Below are 19,334 nucleotides of genomic sequence, written 5' to 3' on the forward strand. Positions count from 1 at the left end.
AGATGACTATGCAAGGAGAGAGGTGTTTTAGGCATTAATCTATTCCAATGGAGAATGAAGAATGGAGGGAATGGTGGATCTATTAATTAAGACAGGAAAACAGAGGGGCACCTGGGTGGCTCACTTATTGAGGGTCCAACTCTTAAGTTCAGCTAAGGTCATGATCACATGGTCATAAGATCGAGCCTGGCATCAGGCTCCATGCTCAACAGGGAGTCTGCTTAAGATGCTCTCTCTCTCCCTCTCCCACCCCTTCCCCCATTGTGTGCTCGCTTTCTTGCTCTCTCTCTCAAATAAATAAATAAATCTTAAAAAAAAAAAAAAAAAAGGAAAACAAAGACAGCAGGGAGCCTTGACCCAGTAGCTCGAACCCAGAAGTGGAATAGGAACGGAGACACTAATTAAAATGCCCATGCACAAAGAAGCACAATGTCAAGAGCCAAATGGAAAGAGTGGTGCCTTCTTCACTATGTCCAGCATAACCAGCCAAAATCCAGCACACTGACCTGCTTCATTCCCTACAAGGACTCCTTGCTCACAAGCCACACCAAATGTATATGGTTTGCAATGGCACTGACATTGTGTTCCCTTAATGGTGGCAATGCCACCATTTTGACAAGGTCGGCAATGGCAAGGGTCAAATTCATCCAGATATTCCTCAAGAGCTCTCTTCAGGTATAGTCTTTTCACCGAGGCACAGGGTACTTCCTTTACCAGCTCATACAAAGGTGTCAGCTAAACAGATAAAGACATCATGGTCAGTAATCAGGTTTTTAGGCAAGGACATTTTTCTTCTGGCATTCAGGCTCAATATCCATTAAAATAAAATGAAAAGCCACTCATGTTAATTCTAATTATTTCTTCTTCAAATAAAAAGAAAGCACTTTACTTTCTTTGTAAGGCAGAAAGAAAAATAGAAGTGAATAGAGAAGGAGTATTTTTTATATCCTGCATAAAATTTTTCAAAATCAACAGAACATTCATTTTCTAGTTATTGAAAGATTATTTTGAAGGCAGTACATTTCCACCCTTGCAGAGGGCAGAAGAAAAGGAAATACTATTAAATTACAGTGAAGAAGCAAGTGCAAATAAATTTACAATTAAATACCCTGACTCTAAGAGACTTAACATGTCTCTTAATGGAGACTGTGACTATTCTTCCCTGAAGAAGTTTAAAACAGATAGACAAGCCAACCCCTTACAGGTCCCCTTCCCCTTCAGGAGCATTGCACTCTATCATTTAGTAAAATTTACTATCTCTCCATAAACCTTGCTTTGCTGCACCCCCAAAACTAAAATAAAAATAATAAAACAGACAGACATTGTTCTGTGCTGAGTATGTCTAATGAAATGTAACTTGGAGACCAGACATGTGCTGGCTAAGCTTTAACAATCTGCTCTCCTAAGAACAAAAATGCTCTGATTTGTAGCATTTGCCAGTTTCTACAGTATAAGAACTCTTGTCATGGCCAGTCTCACATTGCCATTGGGATGCCAATGACTATGGAGTTGGGAAGATACATATACTGGCTTGTGAAGGTCCGTCCAAGCTTTCTGCCGCACACCCCTGCAAGTGTGAGGATAATGTGAGAGTAACTCAAAGACTCAGCCACATATCCTTCCATCTCTGCCCAAGCTCTCTTACACTGCATTATGGCAGAATGGACTGCATGGCATTGCGTGGACATACACCTATAGTAAATTAGCACAGCTACCTATGATAGTCACAGTCCATCATGGAGAAGAGCAGAGTTGAGAATGGGAAGGAATGTCTGTTTCTCCCTAATCAACAATTTCTAATTTTTCAAGATTTGTTCTGGGGCACTGGCATTGAAAATTGGAAATAAGTCACTGTGAATATTGATGGTGGCACTTTAGGGTAAGACCTCCTGGGAAAACCACCCTCCCCCCTTCACCCTTGTTCAGAGGCAAGTGGGTACATGTGGTCTTGGGAGGGTGCTCAAGGAGTTATTGTGATTTGGGGGTTTATAAAATGTATCCAAGTCAAGTTTCACCTGGGACGTTGCTTGATTCCCATGACAGAGAACAGATCAGAGAATCAGTTCTGCTACAGCATGTTTTGAGGAAAGTGTAACTTTGTTCCATCGGAGACGGATGTATTGGCAAACACTCTAAGCCTATGAGATATTTTTGTATATTCTTACATGCAATTTCATCCACAAGAAAAACCAGGTGAACTCAGAAAAATGGACACAAAAAGGGAACACAACCCAAGACAGGAATATACAAAATATGCACACACAAACACAGACATCAGACCTCCATGCGGGTCACTGCCTGTACTAAGTTCCATCCATCCACTTCTGGTGCTACCGCCCACTGTCTGTCATCTGGCCCCTCCCCTTCCGAAGCGTCACAGTTAATTCAGGGCTCCAACGTTGCCGTCACCCAACCAACTTCAAGTCTTACTCTAGGAATTGTGTCACCATAACATAGTAGAAGCATTCCTTAACAATTTAACACCTGTAAAACTCTCACTGTTTTTACTGATGTCTTCCTTCCTTTCTTTTTTTCTTTCTCTCTTCATTCCTTCCTTTCTTTTTTTCTTTCTTTCTTCTTTCTTTCTTCTTTCTTTCTTCCTTTCTTTCTTTCTTTTAATGAGTATCACAAATTAAGTTTTTGAGTTTTGTGTCCTTAACCCCATTTTCCCTATAAGCCAGGGGCTCTTCTTCACTGTGCAATTCCGCCTAGCTCTTTGGTTTTTAAGATCACATACGTTGCATTATCAAAGAACTGACTGCATCAATAAAACATCCTAGGGACGCCTGGGTGGCTCAGTTGGTTGGACGACTGCCTTCGGCTCAGGTCATGATCCTGGAGTCCCAGGATCGAGTCCCGCATCGGACTCCCAGCTCCACGGGGAGTCTGCTTCTCTTTCTGACCTTCTCCTCGTTCATGTTCTCTCTCACTGTCTCTCTCTCAAGTAAATAAATAAAATCTTTAAAAAAAAATAAAAAATAAAACATCCTAAAATTGTGGCAGCCGAATTTGCTTTAACTTAACGGACATGTTTCCAAGAGCCCATGTGCCGCGGCCAGAGGAAGAAAGGCAATCTGATGGGACAGTAGACAAGCCTAAATGCTTTCCTCATGCAAGAATCTATAATTCTTCTGAATTAGAGACCAAGGAAAACAATCAAATTTAGGTCAAAAGCTTAATATGCAAATTTTGTTATAATTTCTCTTGGGATTTACAAGATATTTAACCGTTACAATTGAAATATGGACATACAAGATAATGAAGCTTCTGTTTCTTATTATTATGTATGCATTCATTTTACTCTACAAAACATAACTGGGATACAGAAAATGCTAATTACAGCTGTCTCTGTTTAACCACCTTGATTTAATCTCATTTTCCCAGTGCGAAGAAACATGCCTGCTTTGTGCTGTTTTCAACAGAGCAGGACGTACCTTTTGTTTTATGACTTGGGGACTACCAGTCACAGATTCCGCCCAGGAAGAGTATTGCTTTTTGTTTCCAGCAGGGTTGTTCAGATCCAGTGAACTGAGGCCAGCCACAAAATTTGGACTTCCCCCGCTGACAAATGAGTCCCCTTTCATCACATGGCCCTTATTTCCTGTGCAAGGAGAAATCCAAACAAATCAGTTGGGATGCACAAATGAAACAAAAAGGAGAATATAAAAGTGAAAACTCTATCAAGCACTAAAACACAACCCATCCAACTTTATGACATTCTTGGAAAGAACGAACTATGGAGACAGTAAAAATATCAGTGATTGTCAGCAGTGGTGAGTGGGAGGAATACATGGGTGAAGCATGGAGGGCTTGTAGAGCAGTGAAATTTCTCTGTGTGATATGACTTGGTGGATAAGCAGCATTAAAGATCCGTCCACACCCACAGAATGTACAACACCAAGATTGTACATAAGCTATGGACTGCAGGGGATCACAAGAACAAATGTTCCACTGTGGTGGGGAATGCTGATGGTGGGGAGGCCTTAGTTTCCAACTGACGTAAATGGAAACTCTCTATTCTTTTTGCTCAAATGTGCTGTAAACCTAAAACTACTCTAAAGAAAAAAATGTCTATTAAAGGAAAAAAGAAGGGGCACCTGGCTGGCTCAGTGGGTGGAGCATCCAACTCTTGGTTTCAGCTGAGATCACAATCTCAGCATTGTGGGATCAACCCCTCATCAGGCTCTGTGTTCAAGGTGGAGTCAGCTTAGGATTCTCTCACTCTCTCTGCCCCTCCCCCTGCTTGCACACACAGGAGCACACATGCTGGCTCATTCTCTCTCTCTCTTTCAAATAAAAAAATAAACAAAATCTTTTTAAAAATGAAATAAAAATGTTTTATGGAAGCATCATGAAATTTACTTCCAAATGGTTCAAATAAGATTACACATATTTTGAATATATAATATTTATACATTGTTAAATAACCCACATTATAAATATTATATGTACATTATATACAGCCAAATGTCATAATTATCACTACATAGAGGAGGTGGGTATATGGGTATTTATTACGATGTTCTTTATGTATGTTTGAAAGTTTTCATAATAAGATGAAGAGGACTTCATTGCATCTGGAATACTAACAATAAGCAAAAAAAAAAAAAAAAACCTATTCATTAACAGGTATACATTAACACATGAAAAGTATTCTAAGCAGTGAATTTTAATTGAATTTTTTTATGCATTTATATGCCCTTTAATTTCAGGATCATTTTTTTCTCCATTTGTCATTGATTTTTACGCTGGTCATGACTGGATATTCCCACCTCACAGACCAGATTTGAGTGATTTTCAGTTCACCTCTTTTAACTATATTTTGCAATTTCATAAAATTTTTCAAATTCAAAAACTATACATTTATCAGAAATTAAAGCTTGATGTTTTTAATAAATTACCGAGTACTTCCTCATCTTCATTGTTAGCTCCATTTTTAATATGCCAATAGTTGTCCTTGGAAGGCAATGTCCAATCCCTGCAGGACCTGACTCAGAACCACGTGGAGTGACTCCACATTTCTGGGCTCCAGCATCTCTGAGAGGACATCTGGGAGGAAAGCCCTAAAATCAGCCTTTTAACAAGCTTCTTCAGATAATCTCGGTGTATACTAAAGTTGGAGAAATCACGGCCTTAACAGGCAGAACTTTTTACAAATTACAGAGTATAAAAAATCAATTTTAATTTTATTCTGAAGCCTGTCGCCTCCCTCCCCACACCTCAGTGAGCTCCCTGTGCCAGCTGACCCTCTTTCCCTAGACAGTCTGCTTAGTGTGACAATGAGGAGTCCAGAATGTGAAGCCAAATGTCATGTCTTTGAGTCTCGTGTCTGATGCTTACCAGCTGCGATCTTGGGCAACCTTTCTGTGACTCAGTGTCCCTGTCTGTGTAATGGGAATATGAATAATACCTAATTCAGATAGGAAGAATATATGGGTTAATTTTTGTAAATCACTTAAAATTGTGCCGGGCACATAGTAAATGCTATGTGTTTGTTAAACACAAAATAAAATAAAATCGGTGAGCAGCTTCTAGTGGCCCAGCTGATAATGGATGTCTACATCTTCCCAAACCTCCCATTCTCATTTCTATTTCCGGATCACTATATTTCCATTTCTTTCAAAAACGTGTTTTCCTCCTTTGTCATGCCAGCTCCATGAAGATAGATATTCTCTTGGGCATGTCGCTGCTTGTACCCCAATGCCTTGAACAAATCCCACTGTAAACCACAGTCTCCATACACAGTTAATGAATGAAGGAGGTGAATCAGTAAATAAACCTGATGTCACTCCTCTGTCTCCCTCCTTTCTGCAGTCATCGACCAACATCCCAAGAATACCCGCTTCCTCTGTAAGAATCCTGACACCTGGTCAATCTTCACCTTTGCCCCAATTTCTGCCATCACCCTGGGAGAATTTAAGCTCCAGTACCACTCAATCCATTGCTACCAGACTAAGAATCCCTTCATTGTAAGGCAAGTACATTGTAATCACCAAATTCAATGAAGAGTCTTCAGTCCTTTTCTTACTTCATTTCTCTCTAGAATTTCTCTCTGTTGACCTCTCCTTTTCCTTTATTTTTAATGTTACTTATCTTTCCAGGTACTTTTTTTCCCCCCTATTTTTCTTGATTTTTCCTTTTTTTTTTTTTCTAAGTAGGCTCTATGCCCAATGTGGGGCTCAAACTCAATGACGCATGCTCTGAAATCAAGAGTCGCATGCTCTATGACGGAGCTGGCCAGGCACCTCTTTTCTGGTTCTTATCCTATCAGATTATCCTTTCTCAGTCTCTCTTCTTTCTCTACAACTTTTTTTGTCATCTTTCATTTAAGCACTTTCTGTATTAAAGCCTATAACGGCACCCCTTGTCATCAGAATGAAATCCCAGTTCCTTACCCCGGCATCTAGACACAATCTAAATCAGTTTATTTTTCCAGTTCATATTTCAATCACTTAAAGAATAGCACACCACTTTCTCCACTCCCTCTCCCAGCAGTGGCAGCAGCAGCAGCAGCAGGCACCAAAAGTGCCCTGGGCATCCATGTCAAAGTGGAACTGATTCTTCTCCTACTGGTGTCCTTTTCTAGGTTTGATTGCAAACTGCCATTTTAGGGGAGAAAGGTAGTGTACATGGAGGACTTATTTACAGTGCACAGGAGATACCCAGTGAACTTTTCACTCTGCATGATGTCTCACTGCCATGACACGTGAAAGAAAGATCAGAGGCAAACATAACCAAATACATAAAAAACATAAAATAGAATACCTGTTAAAAATCTCAAAGGCCCTTGGAGGTCAGGAATTATTAGCCTCAAGAAAGAGGGATAGAGTTTAAGCTCATAATGCAAATTGCCCCCTTTCTTATTTACCTGAATCTGATTTTAAGGCATTTTCCAGGGTTTCGCATTTGTGAGATGATGATGATGCAAAGAAAACATTAAAACCTGAGGAAGTACATCTCTTCATATCTTCTGAATGAAGACCTGAAGGAAAAGTTTTAAAGGTGTTTAATTTCTGCATTTGTTAAAGACTCGTTTAAACATGCAGCCAGGTGTGAGGAAGGGGATAAGAAGTTATGTCCTACTACGGTGGCCATCTACTCAAGAGCTCCAGAAGGATCAAGGGTCAGAAAAAGGAATATTTTATTTTTGTTATTAAACAAAATAATAGATACATGCATATATCTAGGAATGAAGCATCATGTGTCTGAAACCTATTTTCAAGTGGAAGGAACAGAAAGGGAACACCCCAAAGAGTGATATTTTTGCCCATCCACAGTCAGCTGCTCAGGCATGAAGTAAATCAATAAAAGTAGGCATGTAATTGTCCTCATCCACCTACTGGAAACCCCAAATGCTGGGTTCTAGTTCTACACTAATTAATTCCCAAAATCCTAGGTCTACTGCCTCGATCTCTCCATTTTAGTATCTTTACCATCTCTGGTTTCCAACATTTCCTTCACCTGGCTCATAACCATACCATGTAACAATTTTCTACTCATTATCAAATGGAGTTTTGCCAAGCATTTTTTAAGAAGGATAGAAATTAATAAAGTGTGGAAATATATTTTTCTCATATAATTTTGCTAAATCTACTAAAATAACTTCAGTATATCTTACAGAATAATTGAGGGGGCATATATTATTATAACTCAGCAGTTTGGGTTATATTTCAATTAGAACTTACAGAAAAAACAGAAACTGCTCAAGAGTAAAATTTTTACTCAAAATAGTACTTTGACCAACTTGTAAATTCTTTAAAAGTTCTTATCATTTCTTTTAAGTACTAAGGGAAAAAGTGGGGAAGCAGTGAAACTGAGTTTAGATCGAACCATTTGCTGTATTAATTTTCCAAAGAAATATTGCCTTTGTTGTTGCTAAAACAAAAACAAACAAACAAACAAACAAACAAAAACCTGTGCTTGTATATTCATTTCCAAGCAGGGAAGATAGAAAACTTGAAATTCTGGATAAATCTTAATTGGTAAAAATTAAGCTTAATGGAAAAAAAAATAAGCCAATGGAAACAGAAAAATATTGTAGTTCATCCACAAGGGAAGGTTACAAGACCTCTAAATTCATGTAGTAAGTCTCACTCTCATCCACAATTGTAAAAAAGGCTTGACTGAAAAGAAAGACCCTGAAGAGGTGATTTGGAATGGAGAAGGAATTGTAAGTATCAGCTTAACAAAGTTGGGAAGGGGCAGGTTTGATATGGAATATTAGGAAACCAGAGCCAAAAGGTCTTTGCAAAGAAGGCATGGACACTAAGACACCACCCCTCCCCTCCCACAGTGGGACACCTAGTGAGGACTCTCCTCTAATTATGAAGTCAAAAAATTATAAACTCAGTGGTGTGCAATGATTCTAAGAAAAATCAGGGAACTCTAACAACACTATAGCATAAGGAAAAAGCTCAGCTGACCTTGGAGCCAGTAGACCACCTTACATTCTATATGCCCTCGGATGAGTCTTACTATAGCCCTGAGTCGCCATTTCTCAGTCTGTAAGACAGGAATTGTAGCGTCCACCTCACCAGATAGTAGTGAGGAACATGGCTAACCTATGTAACTTGCCTATCATAAGAAAGGCTCTGATTTAAAAAAAAAAAAAAAAAGGGGGGGGTGGTCTCTGATAAATTTAAGCTATTGTTACAAGAATTATGTAGTAAGCAAACTTGTGATATCTGGAACAGATTACTTTTAAAGGAATGTGAATTGTAATGAACAGAGGTAAACAAAATACTTCTTTAAAACATTTTGATTTCTGAAATATAATTCCTCATTAGCTTTTCCTTGAAGAATATTACTTAAGCTGAGAAATGGAAAAGGTTAAGGAGTATTCCAAAAACCCACTCAGCACCCTCTGAGGATAGCCAATAGTCATTAATGACTATCTCACATTTCAGGGTACTCTCCAAAAGAGTAGGCAAGCTTTTTCTTAGAGCCTAAAGATTTTGAGTAGAATATAATGGATTCTTGCCATTCTGGATTCCTTTGCAATTTAATCTCTATTTGTCATATTTTAAAGCTCTCAAAGTTTAAGTTTACTACATGTCATTACCCCCAGTAAAATTCCTGCAATGTTTTTATTTAATAATTTTTTAATACTTTACCACTTTCTTTGATTTTGTCTGAGTTCACATAAAACAGAACTTTATACTCTCCTCCTAGGGACCCAGACTGCAGATAATGCGTCCCATACTGGTCGATTAATCTTCGGTAGGCACTGTAGTCATACAGAGAGGGAAGGAAGGAGAGCTCCTTCCAGAATGGCTCCGCAAGTTGTAAAAATTCCGGATTGTTATTGATAAACTGAGCCACTTCCACAGAGTTCTGGACAACCAACAACTGATAACTCTATGGGAAGAAGAGAGAGTAGAAAGAGTTTTAGGTTGGAGATAAAAAGGCAGTGGAATAGCTATCCAATGTCTCCATTAACTGCCACCTCTAACCCAAACTATATAAATTTCTATTTTTGATGCATGATGAGGTCTTTTCTGGGCCTGCTCCCTTGAAGCAATCTATGGAACTTTTGGAATACCAAATAGAAGTAATATCTGAGTGATAACATGGTAATTTCTTGCATATATGACCTTTAAGATCTCAAAACCAAGTTGTTATGCCCTCCTCAACTAGAAAAAAGAATCAGCTTCATTAACTGCCAAACAATCTCACAAATAAGTATATAAAACAGTGTGTCCCTGGGGAGTACACAATGACTTATATGTAAGGTGACCATGTAATTTATATTCCATACTGGGGTCCCTCGCTTCATAATGAGGGGGTTTTCTATTTTAATGTAATGAACATACCGTCCTCTATTAGTTGCTGATGTATAATATAGTGACCCAACAATTCCATACATCACCCGGTCCTCATCACAGCAAGTGCACTTTATCCCCATCACCTGTTTTGCCCATCTCCCCACTCACCTCGCCTCTGGTAATCATCAGTTTGTTCTCCATAATTAAGAGTCTGCTTTTTGGTTTGTCTCTTTTTTATTGTTGTTCATTCACTTTCTTAAATTCCCCCATATGAATAAAATCATGTGACATTTGTCTTTCTCTGAATGACTTATTTCACTGAACATTATACTCTCTGAATCTATCCATGTTGTTGCAAATGGCAAGATTGCATTCTTCTTTCTGGCTGAGTAATATTCCATTGTATAAATATACCACATCTTCTGTATCAATTTGCCTATCAATAGACACTTAGGCTGTTTCCATAATTCAGCTATTGTAAATAATGTTGCAATAAACATAGGGGTGCCTCTCCCTTTTTGGATTAGTGTTTGTACTCTTTGGGTAAGTACCCAGTAGTGGATACAATGAGGTCTTTGAGGACTTCCTAAGCGTCTTGTAATGATATCCAGGATGGATCTACCTTATATCAAATCCTCACTTCTGTGAACAATATAGTATAAAGATGATAAATGCTTATCCAGCTCCTACCTCCATAGTCAGCTTCTTAGTCATAAAACAAATAAAACCACTATTCCTTGTGATTTATTAATCAAGTTACTGACTTCAAGAATGAGATAAAATATGCAAATTTGGAATGACAGTCAGCCTGAAAATTTCTCCAGCATTAAGTGCCTATCAACTAGTGCAATCTATCTCAACTGTTCAGGTTGCCCAAGATAAAACTTTTAGTACCTCGAAACAACAAAGTATCTAAAAATAAGGCTTTAAATTTCTCAGATAAAAATTTGGGTATTTCAAAAGTAATAAAGTGTTCCAAGATCTTTTAGTTTTATGTACCTTCTAAGTGTTAGTGTTTAGGAAGCACATATTAATTGGATTTTTTCAAATATATATAACATTTATATAACCATGTATAGTAATCGTGAATTAGAAATTAAAGAAAATTTTAACTAGTAGATTTGAAAGTAATGCTTTTTCAATAATTTCAAATAAGAACAAATACTTTAATAAGAAAATAAAAAGTGGAGAGGTGCCTGGCTGGCTCAGTGAGCAGAGCATGCCACTCACTCTTAATCTCAGGGTCCTGAGTTCAAGCTCCACATTAGGTATGGAGTCTACTATAAAAATGAAGAAGAACAATAACGAGAAGAAGAAGAAGAAAGAAAAAGAAAACAAAAAGTATAAGTAAATATATTATCCAAGAGAAGTAACAAAACACGATCTTACCTTTTAAAGAAATATATTACATTGTCTCTTTGAAGAAGATAGTACTACCCTAACTTAAAAAAGAAATCTGATCTGTTTGGTAAACACACTTTTAATTAACGTTAATGTTAGAAATATTTAAACAGTAAAATATAGAACAGTCAACTAATATTTCATACTGACCTTTTTCTTGTGGTTATCATTGAAATGTGGTATTGAATGACAAGATCCAGAAGACGAAGATCCAAAAAAGTGGCTTTTGCTACTGGATGATGTATAGTCTGTCAAGGTATTCTTTACATAAGACCAGGTACTGTTGTAAAATTCATAATTAAAATCATTATTTATTTTCACCTGTCAAGAAAATGAAAAAGTTTGCTATGACCAAATTAAGGCCTTGGACATAACCAAAAATCTTCTGCCATGGATCCTTTAACATATATACTTCTTCAAACAATCTTCTCCAAAAAGACAAATCTCTTCATTGACACAAAATGACTGTGGCTCTCATTACAACCAGGCCCATATGAGTATAAGGAATAGAGTCCATTCCACAATTACTCTTTGCTAAGAGGGGTGTCAATAATGGCAATTCCAAGTGATTCACAGAACACATCTGTGTACAAACATCTCCCACTTTCTTTTAATGTTCAATAGTTAACCCAGAAGTCAGCAAATCAACAAAATTATGCTAACAGAGAACTGAAAAGCCTTTGGCTCTTGATTTTTCCTCTAATGAGAACAGAGATGCAATTTTTTCTTCCCTATGACAGACAGTAGAAGAAAAGTCCATCCCAAAAGAATTTTGAAGCAGACAACAGGAGACTCACATGTGGCTAACAGGGAAGTGAGAGCTCCAAGACAATCATTTATTTATCCCTTATTTTATCCTAGACCAAGTGTCAAAATAAAATGCCCAAGAGGGCTGGCAAGTCATATAAATGTTGGAAGATTCCATGGAAGGCAGGGAGATGAAGTGAACACCAATACTGTAAGAAAAGGACACCAACACTCAAATTCATCCTACAGTTAGTATATGTACCTTTAAGTTCTAGCATTGTCAGTTTAGCTGTTTTTAAGAAAAGAGAAAAATCTGAAATCTTGACATAAAAATCTCCAGACTTTTTTAAGTTGTTGGCAATTAATTCACTCAAAACTGTCAAACACCATGAAAATAAAACAAGATATACAAGATGACTCCCTCTCACAGTGTCTGCTCTGTACCAATAGTCAAATCAGTAACTGTCCTTCCACGAGCATTTGAGTTCTTAGCATACCCACATCTGTGTTTGAGATCAGAGGATAAATAAGCACAGGAACCATTAAAATGATGGATAATCTAAAAGAAATGGAAATGATAGAATACCATATAGCCATTTTAAATGATGTCTATGAAGAAAAATACTGATGTTAAATGAGAAAGTGGGTATACATGTGATAATCCTGCTCATTATAACCATACAAGCATATTCCCCAGTCAAAAAAAGACTAGAAAGAAATTCAGGGGCTCCTGGGTGGCTCAGTCAGTTGAGTGTCTGACTCTCGATCTCAGCCCAGGTCATGGTCTCAGGGTTGTGAGTTCAAGACCTGCACTGAGCTCCAGGGATGTAGCCTACTTTAAAAAAGAAGAATCAGAAAAGAAAAACTAGAAAAATTGAGCAAAATGCCAGAAAATATTGTATTACTTTTATCACCACCCACGTTCAAAATTATACATGCATGCAAAGAACATGCCAGCAGATAAGAAAAGGTAGATTTATTCATATCTTTTGTTAGAGCATTATTTTCATTACATCATGAAATTGGTTTGTTTAAAAGTCAAAGACAAAAATTCAGTACAAACTGAGATGGAGAATATATGTACTATTATTGACTATGAAGAAGACATTAATAAGAGTGCCATCAGAGATATCTGCAACCACTAGCTAGTGTTTCAGTCCTATTTGGTTTTAGAAAGACACAGAATTTACTTTTTTAAAAAAACATTTTATTTATTTATTTGACAGAGATCACAAGTAGGCAGAGAGGCAGGCAGAGAGAAAGGAGAAAGCAGGCTCCCCGCTGAGCAGAGAGCTTGATCCCAGGACCCCGGGATCATGACCTGAGCCGAAGGCAGAGGCTTTAACCCACTGACCCACCCAGGAACCCCCAGAATTTACTTTTTATGTCTCTTAAGGAAGAGAAGTTATCTAACTTCTTTTAAATGCAAAAAAAAAAAAAAAAAAGCCTGTTTTCCCTCCTCTTCAAATCTGCAATTCAAATACTTGATTAATGCAAATAAGCTTCTTTAGCTCTTCAGTTCACCATCTCCTACTCTCATCTACTCTACTCTACACAGAGCTACAAGTCACTTTTTCAAGGTAACATGATCTTTTTCAATGACCCTTAATTAATATTCTCTCCAACCAACCTAGAAGCCCCCAAACTGATCCTTCCTCTGAAATCACAGATTCAAACATCCTACATTTCTGCCACCTCTTACCCTTTTGATTCTCATTCTATTATCCATTATCCAACTTTATAGACACAAGTTCTCTCTCTCTCTCTCTCACCACCTTCAGATTTTTACTTCCTTCTTTTTCAGATAGACCTCACAGTTCATGACTTCCACCACTCTCTCACCGATACTTAACTCTCTTCCCTAGATATGCTTTGCCATCATGTTTTCCTGGCAGAATTCCAACTCTGTTTCAATGCTCGCAGCCAATCTGCTTAACACTATGATAGAAAAATCACACAGCTAATCGATCAGTACCACTGTAAGTCCACTCATGATTTCCAGTCTCAGGGAAGTATAGTGCAGCATCCCTATATTTCCATTCTATTTCTCTCCCATTCTCTACAGCATCTATTTCAAAAATTTTACCTACCTCCGTCCCCCAATCTTAGGACCACTTCCCTAACTCTCAGAAAATAATTCTAACCTCTTTCTTTACAAACATTCCCATTATCAGACATGAACTCTCCTAAACTCTGGCGAACAAGTCCACAAGCGTATTTACATCTCTTCACTCCTTTCTTCAGCAGGTGTCCTTCCTCCACCGAAAGCTAATTTCTGTCTCATCTCTATTGCGTTCCTTCCCACCACTTCTAAGGATATATTAAATTGGTTGCTTATTCCCTCTCCCACAGCTTCAATTTTTCTTTCTCTACTGGCTTAGCCCTATCAAATGTATATGTATTCTAACTCCACTTAAGTAGACTGTGCTGCAAGGCTTCTGCAGACATAATTTTTGAGTTTACATTCCATATTTCTTATCTATAACTCTACGATTGTGGGTAAATTCTTCAATATTTTTTGTCTCAACTTTTTTCAATTGTAAAATTGAAATGACAGTACCCACGTTTTTAGATTATTACAAAGAAAAGAAGGGGACACCTGGGTGGCTCAGTTGGTTAAGCAGCTGCCTTTGACTCAGGTCATGATCCAGGGATCCTGGGATTAAGCCTTGCATTAGGCTCCCTGCTCAGCAGGGAGTCAGCTTCTCCCTCTCCCTCTGCTCCTCCCCTCTCTGTTCTCTCTCTCTCTCTCTCTCTCTTTCTCCCTGTCAAATAAATAAATAAAATCTTTTAAAAAAGAAAAGAAAGAAGAGCCAGGCACCTGGGTAGCTCAGTCAGCTAAGCATCAGACTCTCGATTTCAGCTCAGGTCATGATCTCAGGGTGGTGGGATCAAGCCCCACACTGGGCTCTATGCTCAGCAGCGAGTCTGTTTGAGATTCTCTCCCTCTCCTGCTGTCCCTCCCCACTGCTCATGCGCTCCTTCTCTTTCTCTAAAATAAATGTCTTTTTTAAAAAGAATACGATTTTGTTATTTACTTGATATGTACATAGGATCTCTTTTCCAAAAATATAATGAAGTACATTCAAGACTAAATACAGGAAAAGCCAGGAAGTAATTAATTTTCTCCACCTTCACCTTTACTCCCCTCTGCACTCATTATAAGCTGACAACACAACAGACTTTCAACAGTCTCCAGGCTGAATTAGCAAAGTGGTCCTTCCCAAAACAACCACAGAGGAGGAATGTGTTTATGTGTCCAAGACTTTCTTGCAGTATGAGAAAGATGAGCGAACAGAGACAGTGCATGGCATCAAAGATAGTGGCTTAGGCTACATGAAACCAGGTTTGCTCTGGACAAACCACAATGGTAATAACTGAAACAGGCTATAAAATGGACTGACCAATTCTGTTTCCTGTTTATTTACTAATGTTTATGTGCCAATGAGCCAAAAGCCATCTTCCACTCAGAGGTAGCTGAATACCCAGTGGCCTCAGGTCTGTCTGAGTAGTGGAGAGCATTTCCCATCCCAATCTCCACACTGGGTTAGCTCTTCAATGACTGACTCACTGCCTAGTGCTTCTACTTCACTTCACTGCCTAGTGCTTCTACTTCACTTCTACTTCACTGTTTTGAGGATCAGGCTTGATCCTCAAAACATCTCCGTTCTTCAATCAATAATAGGTTATAATTTCCCTCCACCTCTGACAAACACCTTCAAATTCAGGGACTGGAAAGACATTTCAGATGTCAAAGCAAAATCCAAGTCATGCTGAAATGAATGTCAGAGGTATGCTGTTATTAAATTATTTCTCTTCTTCAGAAACTGCAGACTTCCAGTATGTCTGTCTTCCAACAATGTCAGAAATGCTTTCATGATTTTCTCTGCTCTGTAACTCTCTAAATTTGACCCCAAAAAATATATATGCAATTATCTCTCTTATAATTATGAAAGAATTATCAACACATCCTCCTAGGAAGAGAAGAAAAATATTTCTACATATGCCTATGTTACATTATTCCTTCTGGCCAATGGTTATCTTACAGTATATATTACTCACTGTGTAGAATTTAGAGATGGGAAAGCAATTAAATACAAGATATTGGGAGAGTAAAATAAGCTAGAAAAAGAAAGGGCTGTGAAATCTGACATATTGAATCCAAATTCTACTACTTATTAATTTGGTGATTTAAAGCAAATCAGCTAATATACTCTGAGCCTCAATTTCTACCTATATAAAATAGTAAAATATTACTCACTTCCAAAGATATTATAAGGACAAAACCTACACAAACTGCCTAAAATAGTACAGGTGCCACAGGAGATATTAAAAAATTGACAGTTACCATTATTTTTCAGATCAACTTCACTTTTCATTTCCATGATACAGTATTTTTTTTAAGATTTATTTATTTATTTATTTAAGAGACAGTGAGAGCAGGAGGGAGCAAAGAGAGAGAGACAGAATCTCAAGCAGACTCCTTGCTGAACACAAAGTCCGACACAAGGCTCCATCTTATGACTCACGAGATCATGACCTGAGCCAAAATCAACAATCAGATGCTCAGCAAACCGAGCCTCCCAAGTGCCCCCATGACAAAGTAGTTCTTAAATATAACTTATTCTATTGTAATTCTGTTTGATATTTATAATGAAAACTGCATTCTGAAGAGAGCTAAGTTTGGTAAACAAAAACTCTGCTGTCTGAAAATCCTAATAGTTTTTGGCTTACAAATTTGGGAGTAATAGGTAAGAAGCTCTGAGTTGGAAATTTTCAGAATTCTGGGAAGAAGGGAGGAAAGGAGTAAAAGAAGAAGAGGTCTTAGAACAGAGAAGCTGAAATGGGATGAGACCAGAAACTTTGATTTATTGAAGTTCTAAAAGGACAGATGTTTTATGATGTAGGACATCAACCATTGTTGTTGACTGGGTTGGCATGACTGCAACAGAAAATCTCTCCTCTATATTCCCTTCAGATGTTCAGTATTCTCTCCCTAAATCCATAACTGTTGCTGTATGAGTGGATTTTGTGTGGAAATCCTGGTAGAGATGGAGGTTAGGTGTATATGATAGAAACCGCTTATAAGAAGCAGGAGCCTAGAACAAAGACCCTGAGACCCTAAGCAAAATGGAAAATTCTAGCAATGCAGATGTTGGCGAGGATAAGGAGCACAGGCTCCCCCTTCCACACTGCTGATAGGGCATAAATTGATGGCACATTCATTTTGGAAACTTTCCTGAGCAGAGTGTAACCTGTACATAACCTGCAAGGCAGCAATTCAGGTACAAGGTGTATGCCCTAGAGAAGCTCTAGCTCATCTGCATAGAACTCATGCACAAGAATGTGCAAGACATTTTCATAAGAAAGAATTGGAACCAGCAATAAAAATGTCATCTACATCAGCATGAATAAATTTCAAAACCATAATTTTGAATGAACAAAAGTCATAGAATGTATACTATAGAACTGACATATAAATGGCAAAAAAAACAGGCAAAACTGAATCATAAACTTGTATTTAGGGACAAAGACATATGAGATAAATGTATACAGAAAGACAAGTGACTAATATAAAACAGAAGATAGTGATTGTCTAGCGAGTAAGAGTGGGGAGGATATGGCCAGAGAGGCATAGATGAGAGCCTTTAAGTCAATCTTTGGCAATTCTATGGTGAGTAGTGGGCATATATGAGTATTTGTTTTATTAGCTTCCTTCAAGCTGTGTGTTTATATTAGCCACATTCTTTTACATATATGCTATATTTCACAATTTAAAAATAAAAGCATTTTCAAGTGAGCAGATACTGTGGCAGTGGTAAGGAGATCATCATGACCAGTCATGACCAGGGCCTTGAGTTTTGACACCCATACAGGGACAGACCATCAAATTTGGGGCCCATATGGTCTAGGGACTTGAAAATGAGAAAAAAAGAATAGTTCAGCTTAAATGAGACAAATTGAAATAATCATTGCCCTGTACCCCAGAGTTAAAGAACATGTATCCTTTTTAAGTCCATATAAAACATTTGTAATAATTGACCAAATATTAAGCCACAAATAAATTCTCAACAAATACCCAAAAATCAATATCATATAAGTAACAATCTCTGTCAATAATTCACAGATTAAAAATAAATTAAATCAATGAAATTAAGTACCTGGAATGTATAGGAAAGGATATTTCCACTCAGTCTATAGAACTTTTTTCCATCCCCACTAAATACTTTTCTGCATTGACCACTGAAACTTTTAGTGTTGATGACTGTCTTCCTAAACTGGCCAGTGAGTTCATTGTAACTGTTAAAAAAAAAAAAAAAAAAAAAGTAGGGGGTGGGGGAGGAAGAAAAGATTATTAAAAACCAGAAACAGCACTTGCTGAAAAAGAATTCTAGATAATCTTGAAATAAATTACAGTTGAGTATCTCTTTGATAGAGTTCAAATAATGAGAACAGTTTCCTAATGCACACCATACATTTTCCAACCTTCCTTGTGTGTATAATGGCTAAAACTAAAAGCTTGGGAGACTCCAACATCCCTTCAGTCTAAGAACATGTTTGGGAAACACACAGTCCTTTTGTATCTATAGCAACAGCTGGTTTTATGTTGAGTCTATAGATAAAACCAGTACAACTAAGACTACTCTTGAGGAGAGGGAATTCTTCTTTTCTTTTCTTTTCTTTTCTTTTTTTTTAAGATTTTACTTATTTGAAGAGAGGGAAAGAGAAAGAACACAAACAGGGAGGAGGGGCACGGAGGGAGGGGGAAGCAGGCTTCCTGCTGAGCAGGGAGCCCCACGTGGGGCTTGATCACAGGACCCCAGGAACATGATCTGAGCTGAAGGCAGATGCTTAACCAACTGAACCACCCAAGTGCCCCCGGAGGGAACTTTCTGCAATAAATTTCACCTAAATTGCCTCTTAGCATACTGACTGGTACACTCTTTAGACTAATTTTACCATTTCTCTGTTAATGAATTTAAAATATTACAGAAAAATCACCTCTGACTCTAAAATAAACTATTTTAAAGCCTTAAAAATCTCAACTTGGATCTGACCCTTAGAAGTCCTTCAGAATTCCTTTTGAAAAGACAACATGGGATTGTCCCAACTTCACTTGAAAATCAAAGTTTCCAGCTGGTTAAGACAATTCTTTTTCAAGCTTAAATATCCCAACACAGCACTTTCTCCATTCTTTCTCTGTTCTTATTCTAATATCTCTTTGTTCTCTTGAGTAGCTCCCCATAATTGTCATGAACCAGTTCTCGCTCTGTCTCTCTCTCTATTTCTACCTTTCTCCCAGAAGATGACCAACCATCTGGGTTTTCCCAGGTCTGAGGGGTTTCACTGGACATAGGACCTCCAGTGCTAAAAGCAGGATAGTCCAGGGACAAGTGGACACTCTACATTTACCACATATAT

General features: G+C 37.9%; 1 protein-coding gene across 1 annotated transcript in view; it reads right to left on the reverse strand.

Moving 5' to 3' along the window:
- The window catches only part of C7 (complement C7), a 51,422-nt gene that overhangs the window by 18,644 nt on the left and 13,444 nt on the right, over positions 1-19,334 (reverse strand). The window contains exons 6-11 of the mRNA XM_032337515.1: positions 18,074-18,212; positions 11,316-11,486; positions 9,114-9,357; positions 6,869-6,982; positions 3,435-3,601; positions 507-735 (exon numbers count right to left, since the gene is read on the reverse strand). Of these exons, the coding sequence (XP_032193406.1) occupies positions 507-735; positions 3,435-3,601; positions 6,869-6,982; positions 9,114-9,357; positions 11,316-11,486; positions 18,074-18,212 (1,064 nt within the window). The remainder of the gene's footprint in view (positions 1-506; positions 736-3,434; positions 3,602-6,868; positions 6,983-9,113; positions 9,358-11,315; positions 11,487-18,073; positions 18,213-19,334) is intronic.

The sequence above is a fragment of the Mustela erminea genome, chromosome 3 (genome assembly GCF_009829155.1).
Source record: "Mustela erminea isolate mMusErm1 chromosome 3, mMusErm1.Pri, whole genome shotgun sequence".
Lineage (NCBI taxonomy): Eukaryota > Metazoa > Chordata > Mammalia > Carnivora > Mustelidae > Mustela > Mustela erminea.